The 25,885-nt window shown below is 45.3% G+C and overlaps 1 protein-coding gene and 1 pseudogene across 1 annotated transcript in view; one reads left to right on the forward strand and one right to left on the reverse strand.

Annotated features, from left to right (window-relative positions):
• Positions 1-290: 290 nt before the first annotated feature.
• Positions 291-2,980, reverse strand: LOC144159483 (CCR4-NOT transcription complex subunit 7 pseudogene; annotated as a pseudogene).
• A 3,368-nt stretch (positions 2,981-6,348) lies between these two features.
• Positions 6,349-25,885, forward strand: part of LOC144150561 (ATP-binding cassette sub-family A member 2-like) — a 132,113-nt gene continuing 112,576 nt past the window's right edge. Inside the window, exons 1-7 of the mRNA XM_077682162.1 lie at positions 6,349-6,700; positions 12,287-12,380; positions 17,828-17,939; positions 19,288-19,445; positions 22,567-22,688; positions 22,987-23,289; positions 23,897-23,998. Coding sequence (XP_077538288.1) covers positions 6,635-6,700; positions 12,287-12,380; positions 17,828-17,939; positions 19,288-19,445; positions 22,567-22,688; positions 22,987-23,289; positions 23,897-23,998 — 957 coding nt within the window. The 5' untranslated portion in view covers positions 6,349-6,634. The remainder of the gene's footprint in view (positions 6,701-12,286; positions 12,381-17,827; positions 17,940-19,287; positions 19,446-22,566; positions 22,689-22,986; positions 23,290-23,896; positions 23,999-25,885) is intronic.

Consider the following 25,885-nt stretch of genomic DNA (forward strand, 5'->3'; position numbering starts at 1 on the left):
TCGCAGAAAGGACCACAGGCAACTGGAGGAGATCACTACAGCAGGCCGCAACAGCACTCGGAAGTTTTGGACCTATGTTTCTTCACTCAACCGCAAACCAACATCGCCAACACTCCGAGATGAAATGACGGGTGGCGCGGTGCTTTATCTACGTCATCACGTCACAACACACCTTGATGAGAATGCTTGATACGACACCCAACCAAGGGGACGTCCAACACAGAGCCAGCCCTGTAGGAGGGCCGCCAAGTGAACAGGACTCGCACATGGTCGACTGCCAATGGCAGGTGTCACCGCGGGCCCTCAAACGGGCTCTTGCCCGCATCGGGGTTCACACAGCATGCAGACTCGATGGTATCCCTGCGGAACTGGTCAAGTGTCTGGGGGAAGTGGCGCAAGCACACCTTGAAGCAATCTTCACCGGCATAATCCAAGGCAACCCCATCCCAGAGACGTGGCTACTGGGAAAGGCGTCATTAATACCGAAGAAATGCGGTGACAGCAGCCTTCTCAGGGATCACAGGCCACTCACAGTCACCAGCGTGCTGTATAGGCTTTTTGCCCAAGTGCTTTATTTTCCTTCACGAGCCGTTGCACGAAAGGAATTCCTTTCACGGAATGGCTGCTCGATTTCCTCAACGGAACGCAGCAGTACACCATTGTCGACAACCGTAGCGTGATAACACGCTGCGCTAAAGAGCATTGGACCTTCTGGTATACATAGACGCGTGAGGGCAGGCGAAAAGGCGGTAGAAAGTTAATGTAAAACACGTGGAACAACAACAGTACCATTCACGACCTATGCGAACCAATGCGATGCCAGGACTCAAGGATCACGCAGCGGCGCTTCAGTTGACTAAGAAGAACAAGACAAGCAAAAACAAATTGCGCGCGCTGGGAGAGAGAAAACACTGCATTTGAGCTTTGCGCGGTTAGAAGGCTCTGGTGGCTGCCGGTTTATGCCGGCAGCGATGTCGGCGGCTCTGGTGACCAGGCAGGTTTGGATCTCCCGGTCTGAGCTCGCCAGTGCCTCCTCCCACTGCTCATTGGAGGAAATGGGGGAAAGGCTCTTTGATGCATACCCATAGGATGTTAGGAAGGGTCGCGAGGGCTCCGCATGCTTTGCAGTTTGGTGAGGGGTAAAGGGAAGGGTGGATGAGGTTGAGCATGGAGGAAAGAAAAGCTTTGGCTGGGTTCGGGAAGGTGTTCGCCGAGGAGTCGCCACGTGTGCTCTTGTGCGGGTGTGAGCAGCACGTTGGCTGACGGGAGTTTTCTGCGGGAGAGGCGGTAGTGCATGGTTATTTCTCGATATGACACCATTCTATCTCTGGCGGATCTGGCGCAATGGTAGGGGAACGTGCTTGCCCAATCTCGGATAGTAAGCCTTCAAACCATACTGTGGACGGCCTCGTTACCCTCCAGGCCAGCGTGCGCCGGAGCCCATACGAGTTCTACTGGGGATTGTGGTGGGTGCTGCTGGATAATTTTGTGGGCCTGGGGCGGTAATAGGCTGCGGGAAAATTTTAAATGGCCGTCTTAGAATCAGATATTATGGTTGTAGGGGTTGGTCATTGTACGAGCGCTAGGGGTCGCCTCTTCCGCAGTTGCAGCGTTTGAGGTGAGAAGAGTTAGGGAGTTAAGGGAGGGGGGGGGGGGGTCGTTGTTTATTGCTATTGCGAATGCAGCACGATGTCTATATTCCGCCGCGTCCACATAGATCGTTTCTACTTTGGTTGGAAATCGTTGCTGTAGGGCCTTCGCCCTCTGCTCTCTACGTCTGACGTGGTATACAGGATGTATATTTCTGGGGATTGATTTATTGGCAGTCAGCTTTTTGTGAATTTCAGGGGGTGGGGGAACAACCTGTCTTCTGTATTATGGGTCTGGTTTATTTTAAGTCGTTTGAGAATGTGGTTTACAGCTTGGGTTTTGGATAAACGAGCTATTTGATTAGATATGTGAGCTTCTATAAGCTCTTCGGCCGTGCTGTGTACCCCTAAGCTCTCGAATTTGGCAGTGGAAGTGCTTAGAGGGAGCTGAAGCGCCCATTAGCGGCGGCGTGAGCAGATCGTACAGAATATAGCCGGCATCTCAAGCGCCGTGCGCGTGAACACCACAATTACTTCGGAAGCATTATTTGGTTTGTGTACTGAATGAACCTGCAGTGGGCAAGGTGCGGGCGCACCTGTCGCTCCTCGTATCTTGAAGAATACTTCCCGGGTCAGCAGGCTGTCGCTTCCTGCCTGATGTCGCGTCCCTGTCGGTTCCAACAGCAGCTTGTCGGCCAACGTTTCAAGGCTTCCAGTGACGTTCGTGAAAGTTTGTACGAGGTACTGAACATCATAGATGGCAGTAAAGTAAATCGTCATCACCTCGATGAACTCGGACTTTTCTGCCGGCAGTGGCTGGTTTGTCAGCAACTTGAAAAGGTACGCCATGTCGTAGGCTCCGTGAAAGCAGATTAATTTCACGTCATCCGAAAGGACCACACCAGACACCGTCACCGTGAAGAGCTGTGCAAACTTGACCGGGTCGATGCCCTCTTTTTCGTGCCTGTCGAACTGAATGCCAGAGTTGATGAGAAGGTCGATAGAGTTCTGGGCATACATGTCCTCCGTTAGGCTGAACTTGAAATTGAACTGCCAGGTCCAGTAGTTTGGGGGCTTTGCCGGCTTCGTCCATGAAGGTGAAACCTATCTGGATGATCTTGAGCATGTGCACATCGGATCGGAGGCTCTGGTAGTGGTAGTCTACTCGGCTGTGGAAGTCGCCTATGACGTTAAACGCCACACCGGGAAACTCCGTGCCCATGGCGACAAGTTTGTACCGCTGGACGACACGGTCGATTTTGAGGGCCCAGGTTGAGGGCCCAGACATCACGTATACTGCATGTCTCATTCGTAACTCCGAGGACGCTGCTGCCGGCCCCGACGAAGCTAGTAGCGTTGATGCCTGCGGCATTCGGACGAGGCATGGCCATGCGTGCAATCTCGAAGTCAGGACTCCACTGTCTGTGGCACAACAAGAGCCGTAGAAGCTGGCACACGGATTGCGTGTGCTTCTTCCAGTGCGCCCAAAACTTGCGACCTGGGAGATGGGCAGCCCTTGTTCAGGTCGCGGTGACGCTGATAACCAATGAAACAGCCCTTACCGAACTCCAGGAGACTTGGCCGACACGTAGTGGACGTCGAGGCTCTCACCAGAAGTCAGGGTACTTGCTCATGCAGTTAACTGCGTTAGAACAAACAAGCTCACGGATTCGGTAAGGCAAAAGGAACGCGCGTTTCCAAGAGGCCAAACAACGCAACGAGCGCGGTGGACGCCGGTGTGAACCAGGGTTGACACGGGTGAGTTGTGAGTGGCACCCGTCCCGTCTTTTCCCTGTCTTTGTCCCAACTGCGCTAAACATTCCTCCATATTCTGATGTGTCGTCTATTACGTCGTATGGAAGAGGAAATTTGCCCGTAAACGACACTGTGTCTCACCCCAGAGTAAATGCATTTCACCACCACCACCATCTTTATCTCAGGGTTCCAACAGAGGACTCACTTGTCCCGCGAGACGCAACGTCGCGGAGGACCGAAGATCGGCGTTTTAATAACTTGTTGTGGCTGTTGGTGGACCTGACCAGGCTGCAACAGCGAGGATTTCCGGCTCCGTGACAGGGCCTGACGGTTAAGAAGGCGGATGACCGGTGAACAAAGTGGTCGCAGGGAGCATGTATCCGACGCTCAGAGCACTCGGTGACCAAAGTTTATCAGGTTCACCGAGGGCCCAGTTAAACGAAGATAATGATTGAGGAGACGAACCGGCATGTTTTCCAAAAGATGATATGCCACTGCTTGCACGAATGACACAAACACTGGGTATGTGTCATTTGTCGAGGATGAGCTTCATCATCTAATTCTTCCTACTTGGTGCTGGTATCAGATGGGGGATGCTAAGGGTGGAAACTGGTGTTCGGCGACAGCGCTTCAGTGGCCTGAACCATGTGGAGATGCTTTCCCTTTTGTCGACCCTTCCACTGGCCCAAGGAGACGGACGATGCTCTAGAAGTCAGCGCCAGCGTCCCTCGGCCGGTGAAGAGCGAGCCCGAGGAAAGTGGCGGCCCCTTCGTGCTGACTCAGTTCTCGAGCGACGTGGAGCGTCGGAAGGTTGAGTTCGTACCTCCCGTGCCAGCGCTATCGCACTGCTCGCTGTGTGGGATGGTGCCTCCCCGTCTGTACACGAGCGAATCGTGCCACCACGCACTCTGCTCGCGCTGCCTGGACAGCGCGCAGCCTCACTGCCCGTTCGACGGCTCGGCCTGGAAACCTGCGGGGACCGATACTGATACGTTAGATCTCGTCTCCAAAGCATCGGCTTTCTGCTGGAACAGAAGCACGGGTTGCAGCTACGTGGGCTGCTTGCTGGACATGCCATGCCACTGCCAGAAGTGCCCGTACTACGTCACTCGCTGCGGGTTCTGCGACGAGGAAGTGCGAATGAAGGACTTGATAACTCATGCCAGACTTTTCTGCAACGCCGCAGGAGGACACGCTGCGGAATGACGGCGCGCGGCACGCAAAAGCCAGGGTGCAGTCGCTTCCACGGATTCATCTCGATCATGCAGCTTGGCATCACTGACACTATCTCGAGAGGCCGACTTCATGTGGACTATTGGGCCTTATTCCAAGATTCGTCGAGTCGGTAATTTTTTCAGCAGCGAGACGTTCCTCACTAAGGCGTGTCACATGGTGGGCTCCATCGATGCGTGCACACCCTATAACTCAAGGCAGCAGTTAAATACTTGCCTGGGCATAAAGGTGAAGGCCGGAGTGGAAAATACTCGCGGGACGGCCTCTTTATTTCTCCTGAAGGATGATCAATTTGTACATATCAATGAGATGACACGTTCTGCCAAAGCTGTGCACACGACTTTGAATAATAATGTTGAATAATACTTTTCACTCATCCACTGTCATTTATCTTACTGCATTGATTTATGGGTTGGGCTTACACTATACATAACTTGAACCTTTACGAAAATTACAGAAGCGCTCACTAAGAATAAGAGCACACACTATCCATGATCATTCCAGCGCACCTTTGTTTTGCAAGCTTCAAATCTTATCCATGGGCAGTTTACGCCAACAGAAAACAGCCATTGCCATTAATCATAAGGTATAACTTCCCGTTCATTCATCTATTCAAGTCAAGACAAGGGATCTTTATTTCATGAATGAGTACAGCAACATCGTTAAAAAGAATTGTTGCAGTACAGAGGAGGTCCCGAAGTTAGAAACTGTCGGCGGACCTCCGCCCATAAATACCTGATGCTTATGTGCTCCTCGTCCTGCCCCTACAGAAATTATGTTGCTGGTAACTTCAACTTACCCCCTGGGGAACGACGACTACAGTTCATGCATGTACCAAAATATGAAACAGTTTCCCCCAGGACATAAAATAGACTCATAACTTCCCACACAAAATAAAAAAGCCTTCTTGCCCCGCTTAATGAATCTTCGTGACCGGCAGACACTCCTGAAATAGTAACTGTAATCCGTAATTTCTTCTCTTCCAATAGCACCAAGTCCTGCGAAAGTTTACTGCGTAGTTGTTATTCTTCGTTGCGTTTCTTTTTGTTTGTGTCTAAAAATTGCATATCTCTGTTATTTTACGCATGTTTGAGTGCGTGAATATATATGATTGTATAATGCTCTAATCATCTTTTCTGTGTTCGCAATGTTTTCGCAGCGTGTGTTCTGTAACTTGTACACATTGGACCCTATGCTAGTCCTTGGCATACAGGTCCAAGCAGATTTTTCACATTTCATGACTGAAATAGGAATAAAGTGAAATGAAATTAATATTCCAGCGTGTGCTTTGAAATCCGTGTCCAAACTTGACAAAGAAAGTTTTGAAAGAGACTTGGTGTCCAATGACGCCTTTGTATCGAATTTACCGGGTAGCGTGATGCCTCGGGTTCGGTCCCTCAAGCGCGCCCTTAAGCTCACGTCTTCCCAAGATTAAGTCAGCGCAATTTATTTTTCTGTTTGCCTACTAGTGATCAATAAAAACGAATTCACATTTGGGTCAAAGAAGTGATCATTCGAATACCGCGCGCTTTCGTTGGACTACAGAGCAAGCTCGGAGTTTGGCCCATACAATTTAACATTTGCGCTAGCATTGCTATGTGGTTGCTCAATAGTTTATTGTCCTTTTTCCGACCGCACGCCTTCAACACACGGACGCACATCAACCAACACTCACAACGCGCGTTCCTTCGCGGTTGGTCGGTTGCTACCCGCCTGACCCGCCGTCGCTACCCGCAGCGCCATCGCACGGAGGCGATGATGTGCTGGGTCAACGCCAAGCAGTCAGCGTAGTCTGAGTGAAAGCGTAACGATCTGTGGTACTGTCAATACCATTTTTTTTTTCTTACGCGCTTATTGTGTGCGCGGTAACAGCATCTCTAATACAACGCCTTCGTGGGCCTATTTGCCACAAAGTTGAAATCTTAGCAGCCTGTCGCAGAGCTGCTGAGCGCCGTCGGGAGCAATGTTTCTTTGAATGTCCAGACCCAGCTGATTTCTCTCTCACTTCAGAGGGAAAAGCCAACTGAGAAAACTACATTCTCCAATGCGTCGCCAGCATGGGCTTCTGTCTACAATTGCGGCTGCTCTTATGGAAGAACTACACGCTCAAGAAAAGGAAGCCTGTGAGTAAATATACCTCCCCAGCCCGCACATTTATTTGCTTGTTATGCCTGCCCGCCAGCGTTCCGAGATGGGGGAACGCGCTTGGTTGTTGCTGCTGATGCGCGTTGGCTTCGCATCACGAGTCTTTCCCAACAGCGCTGTTTTTTTTTTTTTCTTCTTCTATTTGGGCGAGAATGCTAGAAACGTCAGCTGAGGATGCTCTCCGCGCGTTCTTTTTTGAGGCGTCCGTACATTCAAGTCATGATTTAAACTCGTCTCTTCGGATTTTCTTCGCCACTCATATATCCACATTATTGTGTTGACATGCTCACAGTGTAGTCTGACTGTCATTTACGACACAGGTGCGCTGAAGCTCATTCTTTCGATCTCCTGTTTTCCGCAGCTAAAGGCAGATTCGCGCAATAGCAACGGGTGACAACCGATATCTGGAGTCCTGATAGCGGTCTTGAACTTTCGCTGAAGGCCTGTGCTTATTTTGTACGGATCCTCTGTCACTATTTGTGATAACGGAAACAAACGCGCATGAAAAATGGAGCGCGTTGAGCATGGACAATGGAGCGTAACAAACAAATCGAAAGTGCAAACAATTTGGCTTTTTTTGTTACGTTCTATTGTTTTGTACAACTTAAGTAAGCGGTTATTTTGTTCGTTAATCTTCTCCTTTTTGTGCATTTTATGAAAAAACAAGAGGCAATGGCTACCTGCTGGGATTTATTTATTTGCTCAAGCACGTCAGATCTCCCATACTGCACTGGCGTACGGGCTTGTTTTATAGTAGTAGTGTTGGCATGACGGTGTCACCTGAAAGTACCTCCGTAGCCTACCGTCTGGGGCCTCGGAACATATTCTAAGTCAAATACATGACCTCTGGGAGCATGGACATGTTCTGGAACACCTAAAACGCGCCCTCATTTTCCCCATCGCCAAGCCAAACTTCCAGTGAAATCAAGAACCTTCGGCCACGCCGTCATTTGCAAATGATCGGCAATAGTCTCACCTAGTATTTAGAATAGGTCCAACCGTATTTCCAATATGATCAAGCAGGGTTCCTCTCCAGTGATGGCACAGATGATAGCCTCTGACTTCTGCGCAGCGTTATTAACCGTCCCCATTACCATACGCAGCATGCCTGATTTTCTCATGGTTTTTGACCTCTCGGAGGACTTTGACTACGTTAGCCAGCTGTTCGTCCTAGAGGTACTGGTGCTATCAAGATACAATCAGATACGAACATCGCAGTGCGTGGATTTCAGTACATGCTGCACATCCAAGCGACTGTTCACGTGTGCACAGTAGGAATAAGTTACGAGAGTTTGCATCCAACCTTGGTATGGAAAGGCCATCGTTTAGCTTGTGAGCATTTTGATTTGGGCTGCCGCCACATTTGGCGCCTGTTCACGCTACTGTTATCTCTCTTTTCTGCCAAGGCCAGACAAGTGAGCAGCGTCGCTTGCGGAGGCAAACTTGTGAACCTTCCAGGATACTTCTTTTTGCGGGGCTCTCGGTAATGTGACGTGTGCTGCTTTACCCCTACACAGTGACGAAATTAGATGATGACAGCGTGAACGGGTACTAAACACGATGGTGGCCCAAATCAAAATTCGCTCAAGCTAAATGATGGTCTTTCCATACCAAGTTGGACGCGAACTCTTGTTACTTATTCCTACAGGGCATACGCAGCCCATCGCCAGGATGCGCAGCATACTCTGAAACCCACACACTCCGTGTTTTGAATGCACCTTGTTAGTACATGGTGCCCCACATGCAAAATTGGATCCGGGCTGTTCTACAAAGTCAGCTTGTACACCTTCATGGATGACACCCTAGATAGGCACCCGCAGCATACTACCTCGACTGTGGGGTGACCCAAGGTTCTATTGTGGGCCCTCTACTATTCAACCTGGCATTGACCAGAGTATGGTGACACTTGATAATTGCTGCTGCCTCCTGCCTTACCATATACGCATGCAGATGATGTCACTGTCTGGACAAATATGCAGCTGATTTTTATTCTTTAGAAGACCAGATTGTTGAGCTACAAGCTGCACCTAAAAAGCCCATCTCCTGACAGTATGAGGCTGTAAGCCATCCAACTCAACCCCCAAAAGTCAAGCCAACGTTTCAAGTCAACAATATGTCAATTGCGACGTATATGCTGCCACTTAGCCCATTACCTTCCTAGGCCTACCAATTCAAACAAGAAATATTCCTGACATGTGGCTCAAAAGGTTAAGACTGTCTAAAGCCATCATGACTGTGGCCAGGGCCATGACTGTGTGCACTTTCATGTGTGGTGCAGCAGCCTATGACCCCAACAAGACCCATACCAAAGCTCTTCACGTGCTTTATCACATGGCCCTCCAGACAGTCACAGTAAACCAGAGTAGGCTGTACCTCTTTGCCTTAGCCTCGTTGGGCTCGAGAACACCCCCTGTACCTTGTGACCACCAGGTTAATATAGCACCCTGCCAGGAACCAACACTTGACACCTCTACGCACAGCAATTCAACAGACCATACTAATATATTGCTCTGTATACAACTGTATCCAACGTCTCCAAACGGTTCACATTTTGAGTGTGAAATCGACATATTTACAGATGTAAGCCTGAACTGTCATGGTGTGGGCCTTGCTTAGACATGCCCTGAGGACCACAGACTCTCAGGGTACTCTACACTGCACTTGGCATTCAAGTCTCAAGCCTCTACTTGAACTCGTATGCCATCAACCATACAGTGACATTTATCACCTACTGTTATGACCCACCTCAACCACCTTTCATATGCATACTTGTAGACTCCTATGAACCCCCTGCAGCCTTAAGATCTCACAATTCAACCCATCCTATTGTCCATGAAATAGTTTATCAAGTACAGCTCGTGCAATGGAACAAGACAAACATCCGTGTCGGTTGGATTCCTGGCCACAAACCCTGTTCCTCAGGCAATTAGGGGCCCCATGAGGTCGCACAGGAGAGTACTCCTTCACAACCTCCGCTGGTGCCTGAGGTGGAGCCAATGTGGTCCCCCATGCCCTCCTCAGCTATGTGCATTCAGCAGTGCAAAAAGGATTGATGCTTCCGCCTAAAAGAAAAAACTAGCTGGCTAAGGCACCTTCCACTTCTTCACTATCCAAGCGAAATATTTTGGTAATATACTCTTTGCATATGCAGCCTATACGCCAGAAGTCCATCGCGAAGGGTTCACCCAATAACTGTCACCATGATGTCCTTCTTGTGATATCAACATTATGTCTGACCTTGCACACCTGGTTTGGTCGTGCCTAGCCCTTGCAAGGCATGGCACATTCACACCCCCCAATTACACTTCGATCCACAGACTGACACAATTGTTATTTCAAACTCCACTTAAAAGCGGTCTAGCACAAGCTGTTTGGGTGGGGCCTTCACTAAATATTGCCGTAATGAGCCACCACCACATGATCCCCAAATTTCGAGCACTTCTGCCAGTCACATTGGAGATGCCAGGAGCTTGTACATTCATTTTCATTCAATGAAGTGAGCCCTTAGAAGCTCCCTGTTTTTTTTTTATCTCTCTCCCCTCCACCACCATCCTCTACCCCAGTGGTCCTTTTTTCAATAAAAAGTTGTGTTACTACATTGAACACATGTAAAATGCAGATAGTATAATAAAGATGAAAAAGAAAAAGCAAATACGAGGCAATGCCAACAATAATCACACCAGCTTCATGCTCAGGCTTAAGAATTTAACTTTCAAAAAATAAATACAGACATGCAACATATAACCATTCATTGTGTTCCTCATTCCAGCAGGTATTGTTTAATTCTAAGTGCCGCGTTAGGGACTCCAATTACTGTGGTTGAAGAAAGCTGGTTTAAAAACAGATGAGCCTAACCTTGATGAGAGAAATGTTGGAAATCTTAGGTAGAGGCTTAATAATCACAATTTCAATTATAATCATCAGCCTATCTACCCCTGTCACACGGCAGATTTAATGACATTTAAAGCAAATGTCATTCACTCTAAATGTCATTAATGGCGCTACATGAGAATACCGAATGACGTTTGAGGCGAATGACATATAGCGGCTGAGGTCCCGGACCTCAGTTAGTGGCCAAATGAGTAGCCTTTACAGCAGTGGTGTGTCACTAGACAAGAAAATTCAGGAATAAACCAAAGAATACTGTTTCTAAAAACTGTCAGTGAACTTGTATTTTCCTCTTCGTGTTGTTGTTCAAATAAAGACAAACGAGTACTAACACAAAATAAAATCTCGTCCCCAGTGCACGCACTACCCTAATATGGATTTTTTTGCGGACTTGCCTCGGCTTGAGATGTCTACTGATGTCACCTAAACCGGTGATTTTCTTATTTTTATTTAAAAAAATAATCTCTTGTTATTTAAAAAAAAATATGTGTGAAAACGTTCTAGATGCGCTTGAAATATAATCTTGCGGTTTTGCGAGCTCGCTAATCGTCACCACTATCACAATCAAATGACATTTGTTTCGCCGTGTAGACCTGCACGGTCGAACCGAATGTCATTAACAGCTAATGTCGTTCACTTTGAATAACATTAGATTTGCCGTGTGACGGGGGTATAAGTCCGCTGCAGAATGACGGCCTCTCCCATGGACTTCCAACCGCTCCTGTTCTACGCTGCCCAAGTCCATTTTTCACCACGACTTTTCTAAATTCATGACTCCATCGAGTTAATGATCTTCCCTAACTTCTCTCTTGGTAGCCACTCTCTAACCTTGGTGGTCCACTGGTTGCCATTTCGTTGCATTACATGCCCAGCCCAAGTCCAGTTCCTTCTTTAATTTGAATTATAATATCTTTTGCCCGAGTTTGCTCCCCTATCCAAGATGCTCGTTTCCTGTCCCTAAACATTACTGCTATCATCCTTTGTTCCATGGCACAGTTTTTTTCCTGGTGCTTAGTAAGGCTCCAAGTTTCTGCCTCATTTGTCACCACAGGCAACCTGCATAGGTTGTATACCATTATCATTTGTGATACAAGTGCCTACCATTCATTCTTTCAGAGTGCTTGCCTAGTGCATTCCTGCTTATGCCTATTCTGCACCGAATTTCCTTCTCGTGGTTGGCATTAGCACTGACAACCTGTACACGGTAGCTATATCCATCTCCTTGCTCTTAGCATTTCATTACCTGAGCTGAAGAGAGTGCTACCAGTATGTTTACTTTAGATTTGTTCCTTTAGATTTGTTCCTATTTATCTTAAACCCTACAGCAAAACTTTCTGAATGCAGGTACTGAAGCATTTGTGTGTGTTCTCCAGGCTCACTGAATAAAACTGTCAAACTATGTCATCCACAAATCTCAAGTGGCTCAAATATTCTCCGTTTGCTTGCAACCCTGACTTTTCCAGTCAAGCTCCCACAATAGCGCTTCCAGCCAGGATGTAAACAATGTAAACAACAATAAACAAATGTCACATTTGTGGAAAGCACACATTCGCTTTAATATCTGTTCGCACATCGCTTGCGTCAACTGCTTTTTTATTGTTCCGCCTATAGTGTGTAAAATAAATAAATGTTTGTGCCTGGCGTTTCCTTTACCATGTGGCCATTTTGTTGTGCAGCTGGTGCTTCTGTTCGAGCTAGTCATCCCGCTAGTCCTGTTCTTCATCTTGATTGGCATACGGAAAAAGCAACCAGCCTACCCTGTGGGCTCTTGTAAGTAGCATTTCGTCCTCGTCCACATGCCACTGTGGCGGTGGTGCATCACTTTTGCTGAGCGATTTCACAGCAAGAAATGCAGCACTTCACAGTCTTTGCACCCAGTTTAATGCAATCCCAGCTTATTTGCATTTGTTTTCATGACTGAAAAGGAAAATGATGTAAACAGGTACCAATACTTGACTGTTTGCCAGCTTGATGAGATCCTTAGTCCTCTTATCAGCAGTCACTGACCTGCACAATGTAATCTAGACAACAGCAGCCCAGACAGCGTGTAAAAAGGCAAAAGAACAAAAAGAGCAGGGTGTAGGAGTTATCTTTACTTTTAGTGAGCATAATAGAGCTGACAACTTATGGATGCGTGAGTGACAAATTTCATTGCCTTGCAAATAACAGACTGGAGCTGCAATTTGTTTTTTACCAGAGCGCATTGCAGTAACGAGCTGCACAGATATTCATTGGGCCTCTTGTCGGGGTATGTTTTTAGAATTAATGAAAGAATAATTGAACGAGTGAATGAACTGATGAATTTCTTCAGGAAGGAGAGGACCTATGCCTGTGTAAGGGGGAGGGATAAAAAGGAGGTAAATACCGTATTTGCACGATTCTAACGCGCCCCTGATTGTAACGCGTAATATAATTCCATACCTGGAAACCACAAAAATAACTTGGCGCTGATTCTACCATGTACATGAAATAAGGCTATTAACAGACACCACAAAATTGTGCAAAACATTTAATTGAACATAAATCTGCAGACGCTGTGGGCAGCTAAAGCCCTTTTGTGATGCTTTGCTCTTAAAAGTTTTCGCCAATCGCGAACACACAACTCCAGAATGCCTTATGCACGGGATGTTTCTCGGTTTCTTTCCGTTCCGCCGATATTATTACTTTGCGTTTCAACAAAGCCTCCATCATTCATTGAGCCGCTTTGTTTTGGTTTTGAGTGGGCAGTTTGTTTCTAGGTTTTTGAGTTTTGAGTCTGATTGCAACACGCAGGTATTTTTGAATGCGTATTTTCATTTTGAAAAATGTGCATTAGAATCGTGCAAATGCGGTGACATTCGGTACAGCGCATTCTTGAATGTGTAGGTTGGGTTTAGAATTATAATTTTAATGAAGTGGCCGAAAGAGGTCAGCACAACAGTGATTTAGAAGAATAAAAAGGTTAAAAAAAAAGTGCTCACAGCTTTTTTTTTTTCTTGGTCACTTTTTATCCAGGTCATTTGGGTCAGTCTAATTTTTATTTTCAAGTTATGCTGCTCTCTCTTTTCCTTTCCAAGGCCTTTTTTTTTGGAGAATGCACCCACGTACATATTATTACCGCGCTTGCTCTCCAAGGGAAAACGTTCCACCGAAATCAAAATAGAAACAAAGCCGGCAGCTCGTGGTAGTGTGGCAGTTTATTGTATAATCTTTACTACTTGAGGCTTGTGTCTTTTGAAGAACATGTGCTAAGCCGGTGTTGCCATGTACATTTATTTGATGTTTGAACACCCTATCGTGCTTTTTTTCTTAGAAAAGCACTTAGGCAAGCCTTGCCAGTCCCATTTTACCATTCACAGTTTGGGATATCAGAAATCGTAGTGCAGAAAAGTGTATGCGGTGGCATTACCTGTTCTCACATCTTTCTAATTTTCTGCATTAATAAACAACTGCTGCGAGTGGTACATTTGTATTAATAACACTGTAAATTATTAATATAGCCAACTTGCTTTACACTTGTGTCCCTTTAAGCACAACCTTAATGGGTCAGTACAGTCTGTCAAGTTATCAGAACTTTCATTTACATTAGGTTTTGTTCGCTGAGGAGTCTTGTTTAGCAAACTAAACAAGTTTTAGACAGTTTATGAAAGTACGCACAACCAAAATAGATTATCAAAAGAGATAGCTTCACTGTGTGGTTGTCCAGCTGCTTGTGGTGTGTGTGCCGGGGATTCCTCTGACCTCAAGGGATCTCTTGTGCACACAGGGGCACAGTCAGTTGCTAGTTGAGAACGGCAACAGCCATGCAACTCCACATTTCTTTGTACCGTTCTGCCAGCGAATCACTGAAGACAGGGCGTGTCAAAGCAAAAACGTCAGTACATTTGTGTTTTGAAATGAGACCAAGCTTGACACGTGCGGTCGTCTTGCTTTGTTACCGAGTCTGGTCGGTTATCATCAATGCACTCATTTATAGATGCAGTAGGCTGATAAAATGAAAGAATTGCTGTGTAATACAGTATACTCGCGATAATTCAAACTCGAAGGGACCCAAGGATTTTATTTGAATTATCAGAAGTTCTCATATATATGACTCTGGGCAGGCTGACAGCACACATTATGATTAGGCATTAGTTTTAATCACATTTTTTAAAAAGTTGTAAGCGTTTTTAAACCTTAACTGCACAAAATAAACAGAAATCAGAGGCGTAAGGTTCACAAGCCGAATGTTGTACGCGTCACTTTCGTAACTGCCGTGTTGTTTTTTCTGTTTTCCTTTTTTTTTGCTGACACGCGCCACGCGATTGCGTGATTCCACGTCTTTTTGTTTTTGTGACAGTGGCCCGCGTGGTTTTGACCGCTTCGACAAGTGTAGGCAGTCAATCATGTTTAGACGTTTTAGGCCTGTTCGTTGTTTTGGTGTCTAATTCGCATCGTGGAAATGGTAAATAAGGCTAGAAAGTTGAGAAACATCACGGTCTACCATACTTGTGCTTCGTTTCAAATGTTTGTTTACTAGCAATGCCTTTTTCCTTGAAGGCTTGAGGCACTTATTTTTCATTTTTCGACTGTTACGATTATATAAGCACGCAAATTTTCAAATAGTTGTGCGAAAGCAGTAGATATTTTCCGGTATGGACACGCATAAGTACGAATTAACCGAATGACGAAGTCTGAATTAAAGGGCTTTTAAATGCATTGAAAGAAAAGCGGGCCAACCAAAAATTTGAATTTTGTTTGAATTAACCGAAAGTACGAATTATCAGTTTGAATTATCGCGAGTCTACTGTATTATTGCATGTATCGTTTGCTTGAATTCTCAACGATTATCAGTCACGTATAATTGCACCTAGTGCTTCAAACGGGTTGGCTGGACTTCAACAATTTAAATTGTATAGCACCTTATCCAGCCCAAGTGTACGAACAGAAGAGGCCAGAACTCATGTTCTCAATTGATTCGCGATCCAAACTTTAGCATGAAACGTCAATGACCCTACTTCTGCTACTACCCACCCAGTGGCGTTATTTCTTGCATGACATTCTCGTTAGAAACGGGTGCTAAATCGCTACATGCAGAGCAGATACAGTAGCAACGGGAAGCATTTACATTGAAATGTTGTGTGACAAAGGGTGAAAGCAAACAACCCCACCTGTGGCGTTGAATGAAGTATAATAACTGAAAGTCCATATTATTCTTAATGTGTAACAAAAATAAATAGTTATTTGTGCCTTGAAGTAACAAGAAATTGTATGTGCAATAAATAAAACATTCGGTAGAAGTCTTTTTTAAGGTTTGGTTTTTACTGTGGTTTTGACAAAATGCTGTGGCCTCCTCCACAAATTTTGTTTCAAAATGTTTATTCATGTAAGTTATGCACCTGCAACACATTGAATTACAGTAATATTCAATGTATATTCACACTCAATTCCTGAGTTTTTTGTGCAGGTGTTTTCAGAAAACTGAGGTTGGGTGCTGGACTATTTCAGGCGTTGTGGAGGAACTTTTTGGTGGTAGTAGGATGGAGGAGATGCTTCTATCGCTGTTCCTTCAGCTTGCAGCCGAGTATAGTGACACAAATTAACTTTGGATATTAGAGTTGCTTTCTACATACAGCATAGTTCAGATGATACAATTGCAGCTGGTACGAATGCCAAGATAACATGAAATTGAAAAAAAAATCCGACTGAAATAGATTCTGTGCATGGGCTAAATTTTGGGTGTTATGAACACTACCTTGCGCGGCGATGAATGGTAGGAATTGGTGAGGGCTTCTAAAAAAATAATGTCTCGAGAAATGGCTCCAAGTTGCGTTTTAATGCATGTGCGTAAGACAAAATTACGCCACCTTCGACTTATAGATGATGTTGAGTTTTATTTTATTCACTGCCCCAGATCATTATCAATCGCAGTTTTAAAACGAATAATGTGATGCTGCTGCAACCATTCGGCAACTGGAGAGTGTCTGGGAAAGCATTTGTAAAACAGGTTGCAATAGAATTCTTCCCCCCTAGCTTAGATAAAGACTAGTCCCGCCACATATAGTCGCTTTGGAACCTGCTGGAGTGGGGCTGATGAGGGGAAACTGGACAAAAGATGCGACAGGCCCCACTAAAATGTTTACCTTGAGTTGCTTATTTTGCCGTGATGCACTTGTCGTTTTCGTTACTGACCCATAAGCATGTTGCTGAGAGGGAGAGGACAGCAGTCTCGGAGTTTGATGGGCTGGAAGCTTCTGTGTCATACACCGCGCCAAGTTAGTTTGATGTCACAGAGCGGCTCAGCTGTGCCGATTCCCAGTTTTGAAGAGTTCAGCAATAATGCCGATTTAAAATTTATTACAAGCGAAGTTTGATGCCCATGATTGCAGGAAGGTGTCTTAGCATCTTCATGAAGTGAACCGTGTCAGTTTTTAGCAATCGAACTTTGGTGTCAGCACTTCTTTAATGTACATTGAACACCATCTTGTGGTTGAGTCAGCTGCTTGTCAGCGTGTGTCGCTGGGTTTGATTCCTGTCCCTGCCATGCTTTTTTTTTTAAACCTTAGACAATGCTATTGCAGCTGTTGCCATTGTTCCCACTTTTGTGTGATGGCATCAGCTTCGGACACGACTGTCGGACACGGCTGGCGAGCATGCTGGTTTCAGAGGAATGAGCCTAGTAATGCTGTCATGTTAAAAGGGAGCATCTTGGCACTACCATGTGCTTGATGGGGGATTTCTTCTGTGTAAAAAGGGTTCATTGTTCAGCTGTGATCATACAATGAAATGAGTAATGAGGGCACACTGTGAAATTTATATTTATTTTTTCAAATGGAGAAGTTGATTATGGAGGTAGTTTGCCTTGCAGTGCAAACTACCTCCATATTGTCGTACCACTTTTGCTCTATCCATTGTTTTACGACTGATTTCTGTTGGTTGACATATTACTGAAGTTTAGAAACTTTAATCTAGCTGAGTGTATGGGTAGCCAGCTTTTTTATTTTTTATTTTTAGCTTTTAATTTTAACTGAGAGAGAATAGAGCTTGACACAATGAAGAGCAGCACAGAGAAGAACTAGTGGACTGCCTGTTCATATTCTTGCAGAATACTGACAACTACCGTGGGGTGAACTTTAAGAAAAGAGCAGTTAGTGTGTGGTTCAGTGTGCACGACATAAAATACAGCGTATGCAGGCCAAACTGAAAAGTAGGGGGCCATTCCTTTGACCTGGGTTACTAACAATGCATTGCCTTGGCAGCCTCTTTTCCTGCCTTCCCATTACCCTCAGCGGGAGTCATTGCAGTGATGCAAGCGTTCTGTGACAATGGTGTAAGGGACAGCAATGGCTTTGCCACCTTTCCCAACAGCACGTGAGTACACCTGTGAAGTGGCTGATATTTCACTCTTTTCGTAATGTGTGTAAGCAGGCATTTTTTTTTTTGCATCCTTTGATTTGGACCCATGTAGATGATACTTGTAAAAACATATGCATGTGAACATATGCAATACACATGTACACACAAATGTTTTTCGAAATGTGTACACGTACAGGAACCCTGCTTTGAGCTTCAGATTCAGTGTCTATAGTTTCCCGTTGTTTTATAGGCAACAAGATTTTTGTTTTTGTATCAGTAGCTGGGCTTTTGTGTATTAATGCTGTTGGTGTTGCTCAAAACAGCTAACACAACTTCTGTGGTGTTGAAGCAAGCTCTGTGTGTGGGGCGCCATCTTAACCACATGTCGGTTGGTGGTTTGCAGGCTGTAGGTGGGCCGGCTTGCTGCTTCGGAGGGCAAACGTGCTGTTGGCCTAGCCCTGTACAGAGCGCAGTTTCCTCCTCTGAAACCAAGTCGCTAGTTTGAAGCCATGCCACATTGGCTACTTCTTCTAAAGGAGGCAAAACGCGAATCAAAAGAATGTCCGTGTACTTAATGTTAGATGCACATTTGCTCTCAGCTGCCCAACTGTTTTCTCTACAACAGTAGTTACTTCCTTGATTTTCTTGTTTGTGTAGTTGTTTAGAGCCATTCTTTATGAGCGGACGGGAATGTATCGTTCTTAAAAATTGAATTTGCTGATTTTCATTAATATCTTTTCAGAAAATAAGACTGAGAGTTTTATAAAAACACATGCAGACAGGGACAAGCCATGCTAATGCTAGCCTTTGGAAGTCATAAGGATAAAAAAGTTTGAATCGTATAAATTTACTGGAAGTATACCACAGTAGCACATCCAAATGCCCAGGTGTATTTTTGTTGTATTAAGCTCAAATTTTATTTTTTTTTATGCCTTAACTTTGCTTTGATTGTAGTCAAAAGGCTTGCAGACTTGGGCTTTATTCCAGCAGGATCTCAAACCTGCCAGCTGTCATATGTATGAATCCGCATTACGAAACTGTCACGGCAGCATACAGAGTTTGAACTAGCCAGAGTGTTGTAGTGTTTTGCTTATTTCAGAACTTATGGCTGATGCTATTATGAGCTAAAAATCGGTGCACATTTTAGTTAATTTTTAAAATTCTTTAACTCCGGCTTTATTGCAAGTGTGCCTAAACAGCTGAGGGGCTCTTGTTTTCTGGTCTTAACTGCTGTATATTTTTATGACAATCAACAGTCTGTGGCAAAGTGCAGCTAATTTGTTTAATTATGAGTTTCACTTGCAGGTTATTAGCTGTAAAAGCGGGCTCCAGTTTTGGTATCCCTTCTTTGTCACACTTTCAGAGTGACTCCCTTTTTGGAACGGCTGAAGAATGTGTCGAAGCACCACAACTTTTTTTTACCTGGCTTTACGCTCGGGGACTTGGACTTAATTCCCTCGATCTTCAAGACTATTGTGGAGGACCCTGTAGCCCTGCACGATTGCTTTGCCCAGGCCCCAGGTGAAGAGCCGTTCTTTTTCACCCTCTTACATACACTAAGTGTTGCACAGGTCGGCATTGGTACTGTATTGGTAGCACGAGAGAAATACCTTTTGCCGAGGCCTGCCATCGTTTGCTAGCCGGCTTCTTTTCCCCAGAACTGCAGCACTTTGCAAGTGTGACTTTTAATAAGGCCTTGATTTACCAGTCCTGGGTAGCTCACGCACCTGTATACACATACACGTGCATGTGTGCCTGTACAGAACACACTAGAGAAACGAATGCTGCATTGCTTCCCAGGCAGCCTGCGAATTTATGGAAACTGTATTCCTCTGGTTGCGTGATGCTTGGGAGATGTTTCTCGTCTCCCTATTGTCACAGGGAACCATCAAGCACATAAATCACACAGCTGTTGGTATGTGCAGGGTGCTTTTAGTGCTTCCATGCCTTGGTTGTGTGGCACACATATGTAGTCATGTTACGAGTTGTGCAAAATGTAAAGGCACTTGGGAATAGTACCGACCTTTAATTAAAGGCAAACAATGTTGGGTATTGGTGGCTAGAATGTAGTCTAGTGCCTTTGCTTAGTAGGTGGGGCTTAAAGGAGCCATGAAGAGAAAGTGTAACTTCGTGTAATTTGAAAGAACTAGGATTCAGTATCTTACTCAGCTCCATCACAGCCCCAAAAGATGTTTTTTTAACGAAAAAAAGCATGAAGTATTTAAAAACTTTCAAATTTTGCGCCACAGTGACGTGTTATGAGCAAATATTGCGTCATACGGGCAAACAATAAAACATAATTTTCAGTGCGTTAACTGCACGTTAGCATTCAAGTGATGCGGTCAAATGGAACTAGAAGCCCCATTACAGACGTTCAGTCATGTGTCGTGGCGACAGGGCAGTTAGGCGGCCGCCAATCGCACAAACAAGGTTCCGTGACGTCATGGAAAAGTTGCGGGAAATTGGCTAGGGGGTCGCGACTGCTTCACACGTTTTCTTCAATATCTCCATTATTTGTTCGAAGATTGCGGGAGTAAGCAGTCTTTCTAATTAACTCAACTTGTATTTTGTCTTCATGGCTCTTTTAAAGGATGCTTATAAAGTACAGCCTTGAAATGAATTTGACCAACTTTTATTCACGTTGGTATCGTGTAGTTAACCTTGTGTAATCTCTCTTTCAATGTTTAGCAGGACATTACTTTCGTTCTAAGGCTCTTAACTGTTCCGCGACTGCGGAAAAATGGCCGATTTTGAGTGCTTCCGGAAAACTTTTTTTTTTTCTCTTAAGCTACTGCACAAATTTAGCATTGCTATGCATGAAATTGTAGCTTATAGATTTCTCTTTCAAACACATAACAGCAGTTTTGTGAAAGGTGGTCAACGAAACAAAAATAAAATGCCCCCAAAAAGTATACACAAAACACAAATAGGCGATTTTACTGAGCCTAAAAATTATTTTAGCAATTCTAAGATATACAAAATGTTTCTATGTTTTTAAGCTATAATTCAATATGTACATCAATGCTGCACACCAAGTTCCGAATTTTCGCGGGCCCACCAACCTAACGGCCCTGACGGGTGTGCCACTCCGCGAATTGTCACTCGAGAGTTACTCAGTCTCTCTAAAATATGCATCCAAGCATGCTTGTTTGGGTTTTCACACAAAATCCTTATCACTTCAGCGGTAAAAAAGAAGAAAAAGAATTTAGCGCTCTTGAGACGCACGTGTGTCGCTCCGCAGCGCTAATTTTACACGAGCGCCAGGCTATCTTGAAGGTGATAACGCGATACGGCGAAGTGCATTTGGCACAATATCCCTGCCACACATTTCCCAGACCCTACATATGAAAAAATACTGCAGTTGTCAGATATTAGGCATGTTTTATTTATAAATACAGTGCCAAGTCAAAAACGAACCTTCCCTGTCAGGACCTGCCGAAGTCTGAGGCTGTTGAATGGGAGAGTCTTCATCAGAACTAAAATCTTAAAGAATCCACATCATTGCTGGAGTCGCACTGCTGCTGGGGTAAACAAAATCAGCAGCAGCAGGGGCCAAAGTTTCTGAAACCGCTGTCCTTTGCAGAGCTCTCAGTGAAACGGGATGCCATTTTCGCCCAACTGGCGGCTACCTTGGGTTCATATTTCACTCACGCGCTCTCTGCCCACGCGAAATGTAAACAAATGGCAACGAAACTGACAAAGGGGTTTCTAATGAACCCGCCAGATGGCGTCAGTTGTCCGAATAGCGCCGTTTTTAGTTTTTGCGGAAGGTTTGAAAATCATTCACCCGTGAACGATGATTTTCACAGCCTATGGCGCGGTCACGAAAGAGTTAACGGGAGAATATGCCAGGCTACCTTTGTAGCCACCCCTCATGCTGGCTTGCAATGTAGTTAGATGTAATTTCAGTATTTTAAGGCTAATCTGTGAGATGGCAAGTATACTGTCTCTGTATTTGTCCAGGGGGGATTTACATTGGATAAACATGCTAGCTAGCTAAATGCCCTTTTTTGGGACCTGCCAATGGGCTGTCACAGCCTATGCCTCCGAAGCAGTGAGGAGAAGATACAAGGGAAACAGCGCCTCTAAACACATTTTTCTCGGAAAGTGGTGTTTGTGAATTGGCAGAGTTAGCTCAGCACATGGGCTAGACATTGTTTTGTTTTATTAGTTTTGCGCTTTACAAAGTATCCCTACAAACAGTCTTGTTTCTCTACTAAACAACTCAACATTAGTGAGTTTATCGAGTGAAATCATCTTGTCCATGTCAGAGTTTAAGGAAATATCTATAAAATATTAATTTCAAGGTTGGAAATTACTCCCACATTATTCTCCGCATCTTTTTCTCTCTTTCTGGTTCAACTGAAAAAGAGAGAAAGAGGGAGAGATTCAAAATACTTTCGTTTTCTGAAAATTTCTCTTCACGACTCTCATTTAACAGAATAAACTTGTGAGAGACATAGCGTAAACAGAGATAGCCTTGGAGTGATGGCCTTGCGTTGACATCCACCAGCCACCTCGGCTGACAGCATGTGCAGAACCTCTTTATCTATAAAACCTTGTGGGTTCTTATTGCATCTTGCGATCCTCTTGTGTGCAAGTGGGCAGCTCTCATGCCTTGCATTTTTATGTTCTCCTACAGCCATGAGGGTGGACTACTTCTTGAAGGACCCTGATGAGCTTAAAGACTTTCTAGCTACCAATCTCTCACTGCCAAGTCGGGATCTGAACATCCTATTTAATTCTTCTGTAGATATGAAACAAGTAAGTTATCTAGGTTTCTTGTATTGTTCTTCACTGATCTTTTATTCATAAGTAAGTTATCTAGGTTTCTTGCATTGTTCTTCTTTGATCTTTTATACATTTCTCCTGCTATGCTTGTTTTAAATGACAATGAACATGATTTTTCATGCATGATTTTCTTTTATTTGGTTGGAAGGCATAGGTGGAGTAAAGACCTCCTTTCCTTGCATGGTTCTGTGGTTCTGGTGCTGGCGAGGGCAGCATGCCCGCGCAGGCCCCCCCGAAGAGTGTGTCTGAGGGTGGCTGTCTTGTGTGGCAGGTGTACTTCTCCCTGTTTGGCCATCCCTTTGAGGAGCTTGCCGGTGGCCCGCTGGCCTTCCGGTCGTCTGCAGTAGAAAAGCAGCAGCACCACTCCAGGGCCCGCCAGGTGCTCTCGTCGCCCAGCTTCCTGCCTGGCGTGCAGTCCCTCAGCTTCAGGCACCTGGACTTCATGCTGAAGCTGATGCGCTCCCACCCGCACGAATCGGCACTTCTGCTCACCGCCCTGCAGTGGGTCCTGGACACCGACCGGTCTCGGCCGCCGCCAAAGATCGACCCCGAAGACGCCGCCTCTAGTCTCACGGTGAGCCTGGTCTCGCGCCTGCTGGCCTAGCCTGCCATTCGGGAGCTCTGGCCACAGTGAAGCGCATCACACTCTTTGTTGGTGTTTGGTCATGGAGGAGCTTAATTGCCCCAGCGGCAAAGAATGCCCGTTCGGGAAATTGGAGGACGGCTGCACAGTTAACTTGTTTTACTAGGACGTGAAAGTGGTTTAGTGTGCGGCAAGCATTTTGCCTTTTTTAGCCAACCTACTTAAGGTATGTGGAATATTATTTGCATTTGCTATTTTCCTTTTGTATATGTTGAAGGCGCTGAGGCGTGGGCCCCGGGACATGGGCAATATTTTTAATGGTGGGATGGAATTGCTATCGTACAATGATGATGATATTAGGAGGCTGCCACAATGGCGACCTCTCCTTTCTGTGTAATGTTTTCAAAAATCCTTTCCTCTAGGTGCGCTCTTGTGAGCAAATTTTGTAGAGCTGATGGGGATTGTTGTTGTCTTACCCTCTGCTCGTTTATAATCTTGATTTCTCAGAAACCTAGAAATGGTGCTTTGATTCCGCGTTCAGTCGTCTATTTAAGCTGCTCTCATGTAATGTATTGGCCCTCTTCGTTTTTGTGTCCAGGCCTTGCTGCTATCGCCCGAAGTTCTGACAGCCTCATTTTGTGAATACCATGGAATGCCTAATGTGTTCATCTTGAATGCCTCTGCCACTACAGAAAGCCTTGTGAGTATTGAACACCAGCTGTCGCAACTTTGTGCTTGGCCAAAGTAGGATTTAACTTGTGCACGTATCTGCTGCTGTTGCCGGGTGGCTGAGGCAGTCTGCCGCTATGTAAAAGCCGCCGTAAAGCAATGAGCATGTGTCCTAAGGGGTGCGTTAAAATGAGGTAAATACTGTATGCTAACGGTGATGACAGTTTGGGATGTGTACCAACTTAGGAAACCTTAAAAAGAGACACTAAAACCAAGAAGCAAGCTTGCTTCTACTCACAGAAAAACATGCCTAGGAGGAGAAGTGACCAGTGCCCTTCAGTGGATTAGAACTTTACTAAAACACAAGGACGATTTGGGATGTCATGAATTCTAAGCAGGAATTGGGGGTAGTCGAGTGTTCGATGAAACTTCGTCTGGTCAGGGGTCATATTTGCGAATATACAATCGTGGTCACTGACCAAGTCAAAAAAGGAAACAATTTGACTTGGTCAGTGACCACGATTTTATATTCGCAGGAATTGGGGGTGCATGTTTAAAAGTCTCTTGAAAAGAAAATTATAATATGGGATCGCAGACAGGAAAGATGTACCTGACAATTTTTGGCGGATTTCTCTCGTGATTCTGCCGTAGTTGGATTCTTCATACCTTAGTCTACACCATCAAAAATGAATGGGAGAGACAACTTCTTACTTGGGAATTTCTCAGCAAAGCAGCTTTTGTCATTTGAATAAGTGCGATGCAGTCTCTCTGTTAAAACACGTGACTCAATTTGCATTGAGGGCCTTCCATTGAGGGTCCAAATTTATGCTGGCAAGCAACTGTGTTTTTGCTGATGTGTGTGTGGGCAGCCTGCGTTGAAATATCATGATTATTTTCGTTCTTCGTTTTATGTTAATTTATGTCTTTTTGTTGTTTAAGCATCTACGTAGTTTTGATTTTAAAGGGGTGCTGACAGCCCTGTGGCTGGTCTAGCAGCAGGAAAAATGCTGTGAATGAATAAAGGCCTTTTTTTTTTTTTTTCTTACTGACTATTGCAGGAGCTTTACAGTCAAATCCCACGATAACGAAATCCCATGAGTGTGAAATTCTTGTGGCAACGAAATATTTTCGGATCCCTGGCGGACGTCCATAGAAGCCCATGTATTTCATATCTTGCAGCAATGAAATGGTTTTGGAAAGCGATCTCGCGCCAGTGAAATTCTCTGCAAGTCCGGTCGTCATTTTATCTACCCATTTAAGGCTAACAGTGTCCAAAAAGTGCTCAAATGCATTTTTTTTTTGGACTTAAAGCACAGTAACTTCCACAGTGCGCTTGCATTGCCGCCGCCATATTTGTTTACAAAAAAGACCAGGCAGAGATGGCCATGGAGGCAGCCTTGCAGCGACACCTCCAGGGAGCGACACACGGTGACTAACGGCACAGCATTGGCTTGGGCTACGCTAGCCGGCTACCGCTGAACAGTGTGCGTGTGTTTGTTGCGTATGTGGTGACCGGCACGTTTGCCCTCAACAAGGGGCCTTCGCCAGCCCAAAAGCGGAAGTTTTTGTCACTACAAGATAAGGCAGAAATCATTGTCCAAGTCAGTGGCCCAATTGGATGCGGGTAGGAGAGCGCCTACGAGTAGGGAACCACCTGCAGTTAGCTCTACCATTTTGAAAAGCAAGGCTGCCATTCTTTAATGGCACACGTGCGCAAAACTAAACAATGACGGCTGCACCTTTCTGGATGTCAACACAGCGGTGCTCACTTGGTTTTGTGAACAGCATTGGAACAACGAGGTGCCACTCTCTGGCAAAGATCGTCAACAGAAGAAGCTGGACTTCGCTCTGCATGCTCAGACAAGCTTGGTGCCAAGGATCAAGGAGAAAAACGGGCAGAGAAGTGAAACCATGGGAT

Source organism: Haemaphysalis longicornis, unplaced genomic scaffold, assembly GCF_048455015.1.
Source record: "Haemaphysalis longicornis isolate Haplotype H1 unplaced genomic scaffold, Haemaphysalis longicornis Haplotype H1 scaffold_1, whole genome shotgun sequence".
Taxonomy (NCBI): domain Eukaryota; kingdom Metazoa; phylum Arthropoda; class Arachnida; order Ixodida; family Ixodidae; genus Haemaphysalis; species Haemaphysalis longicornis.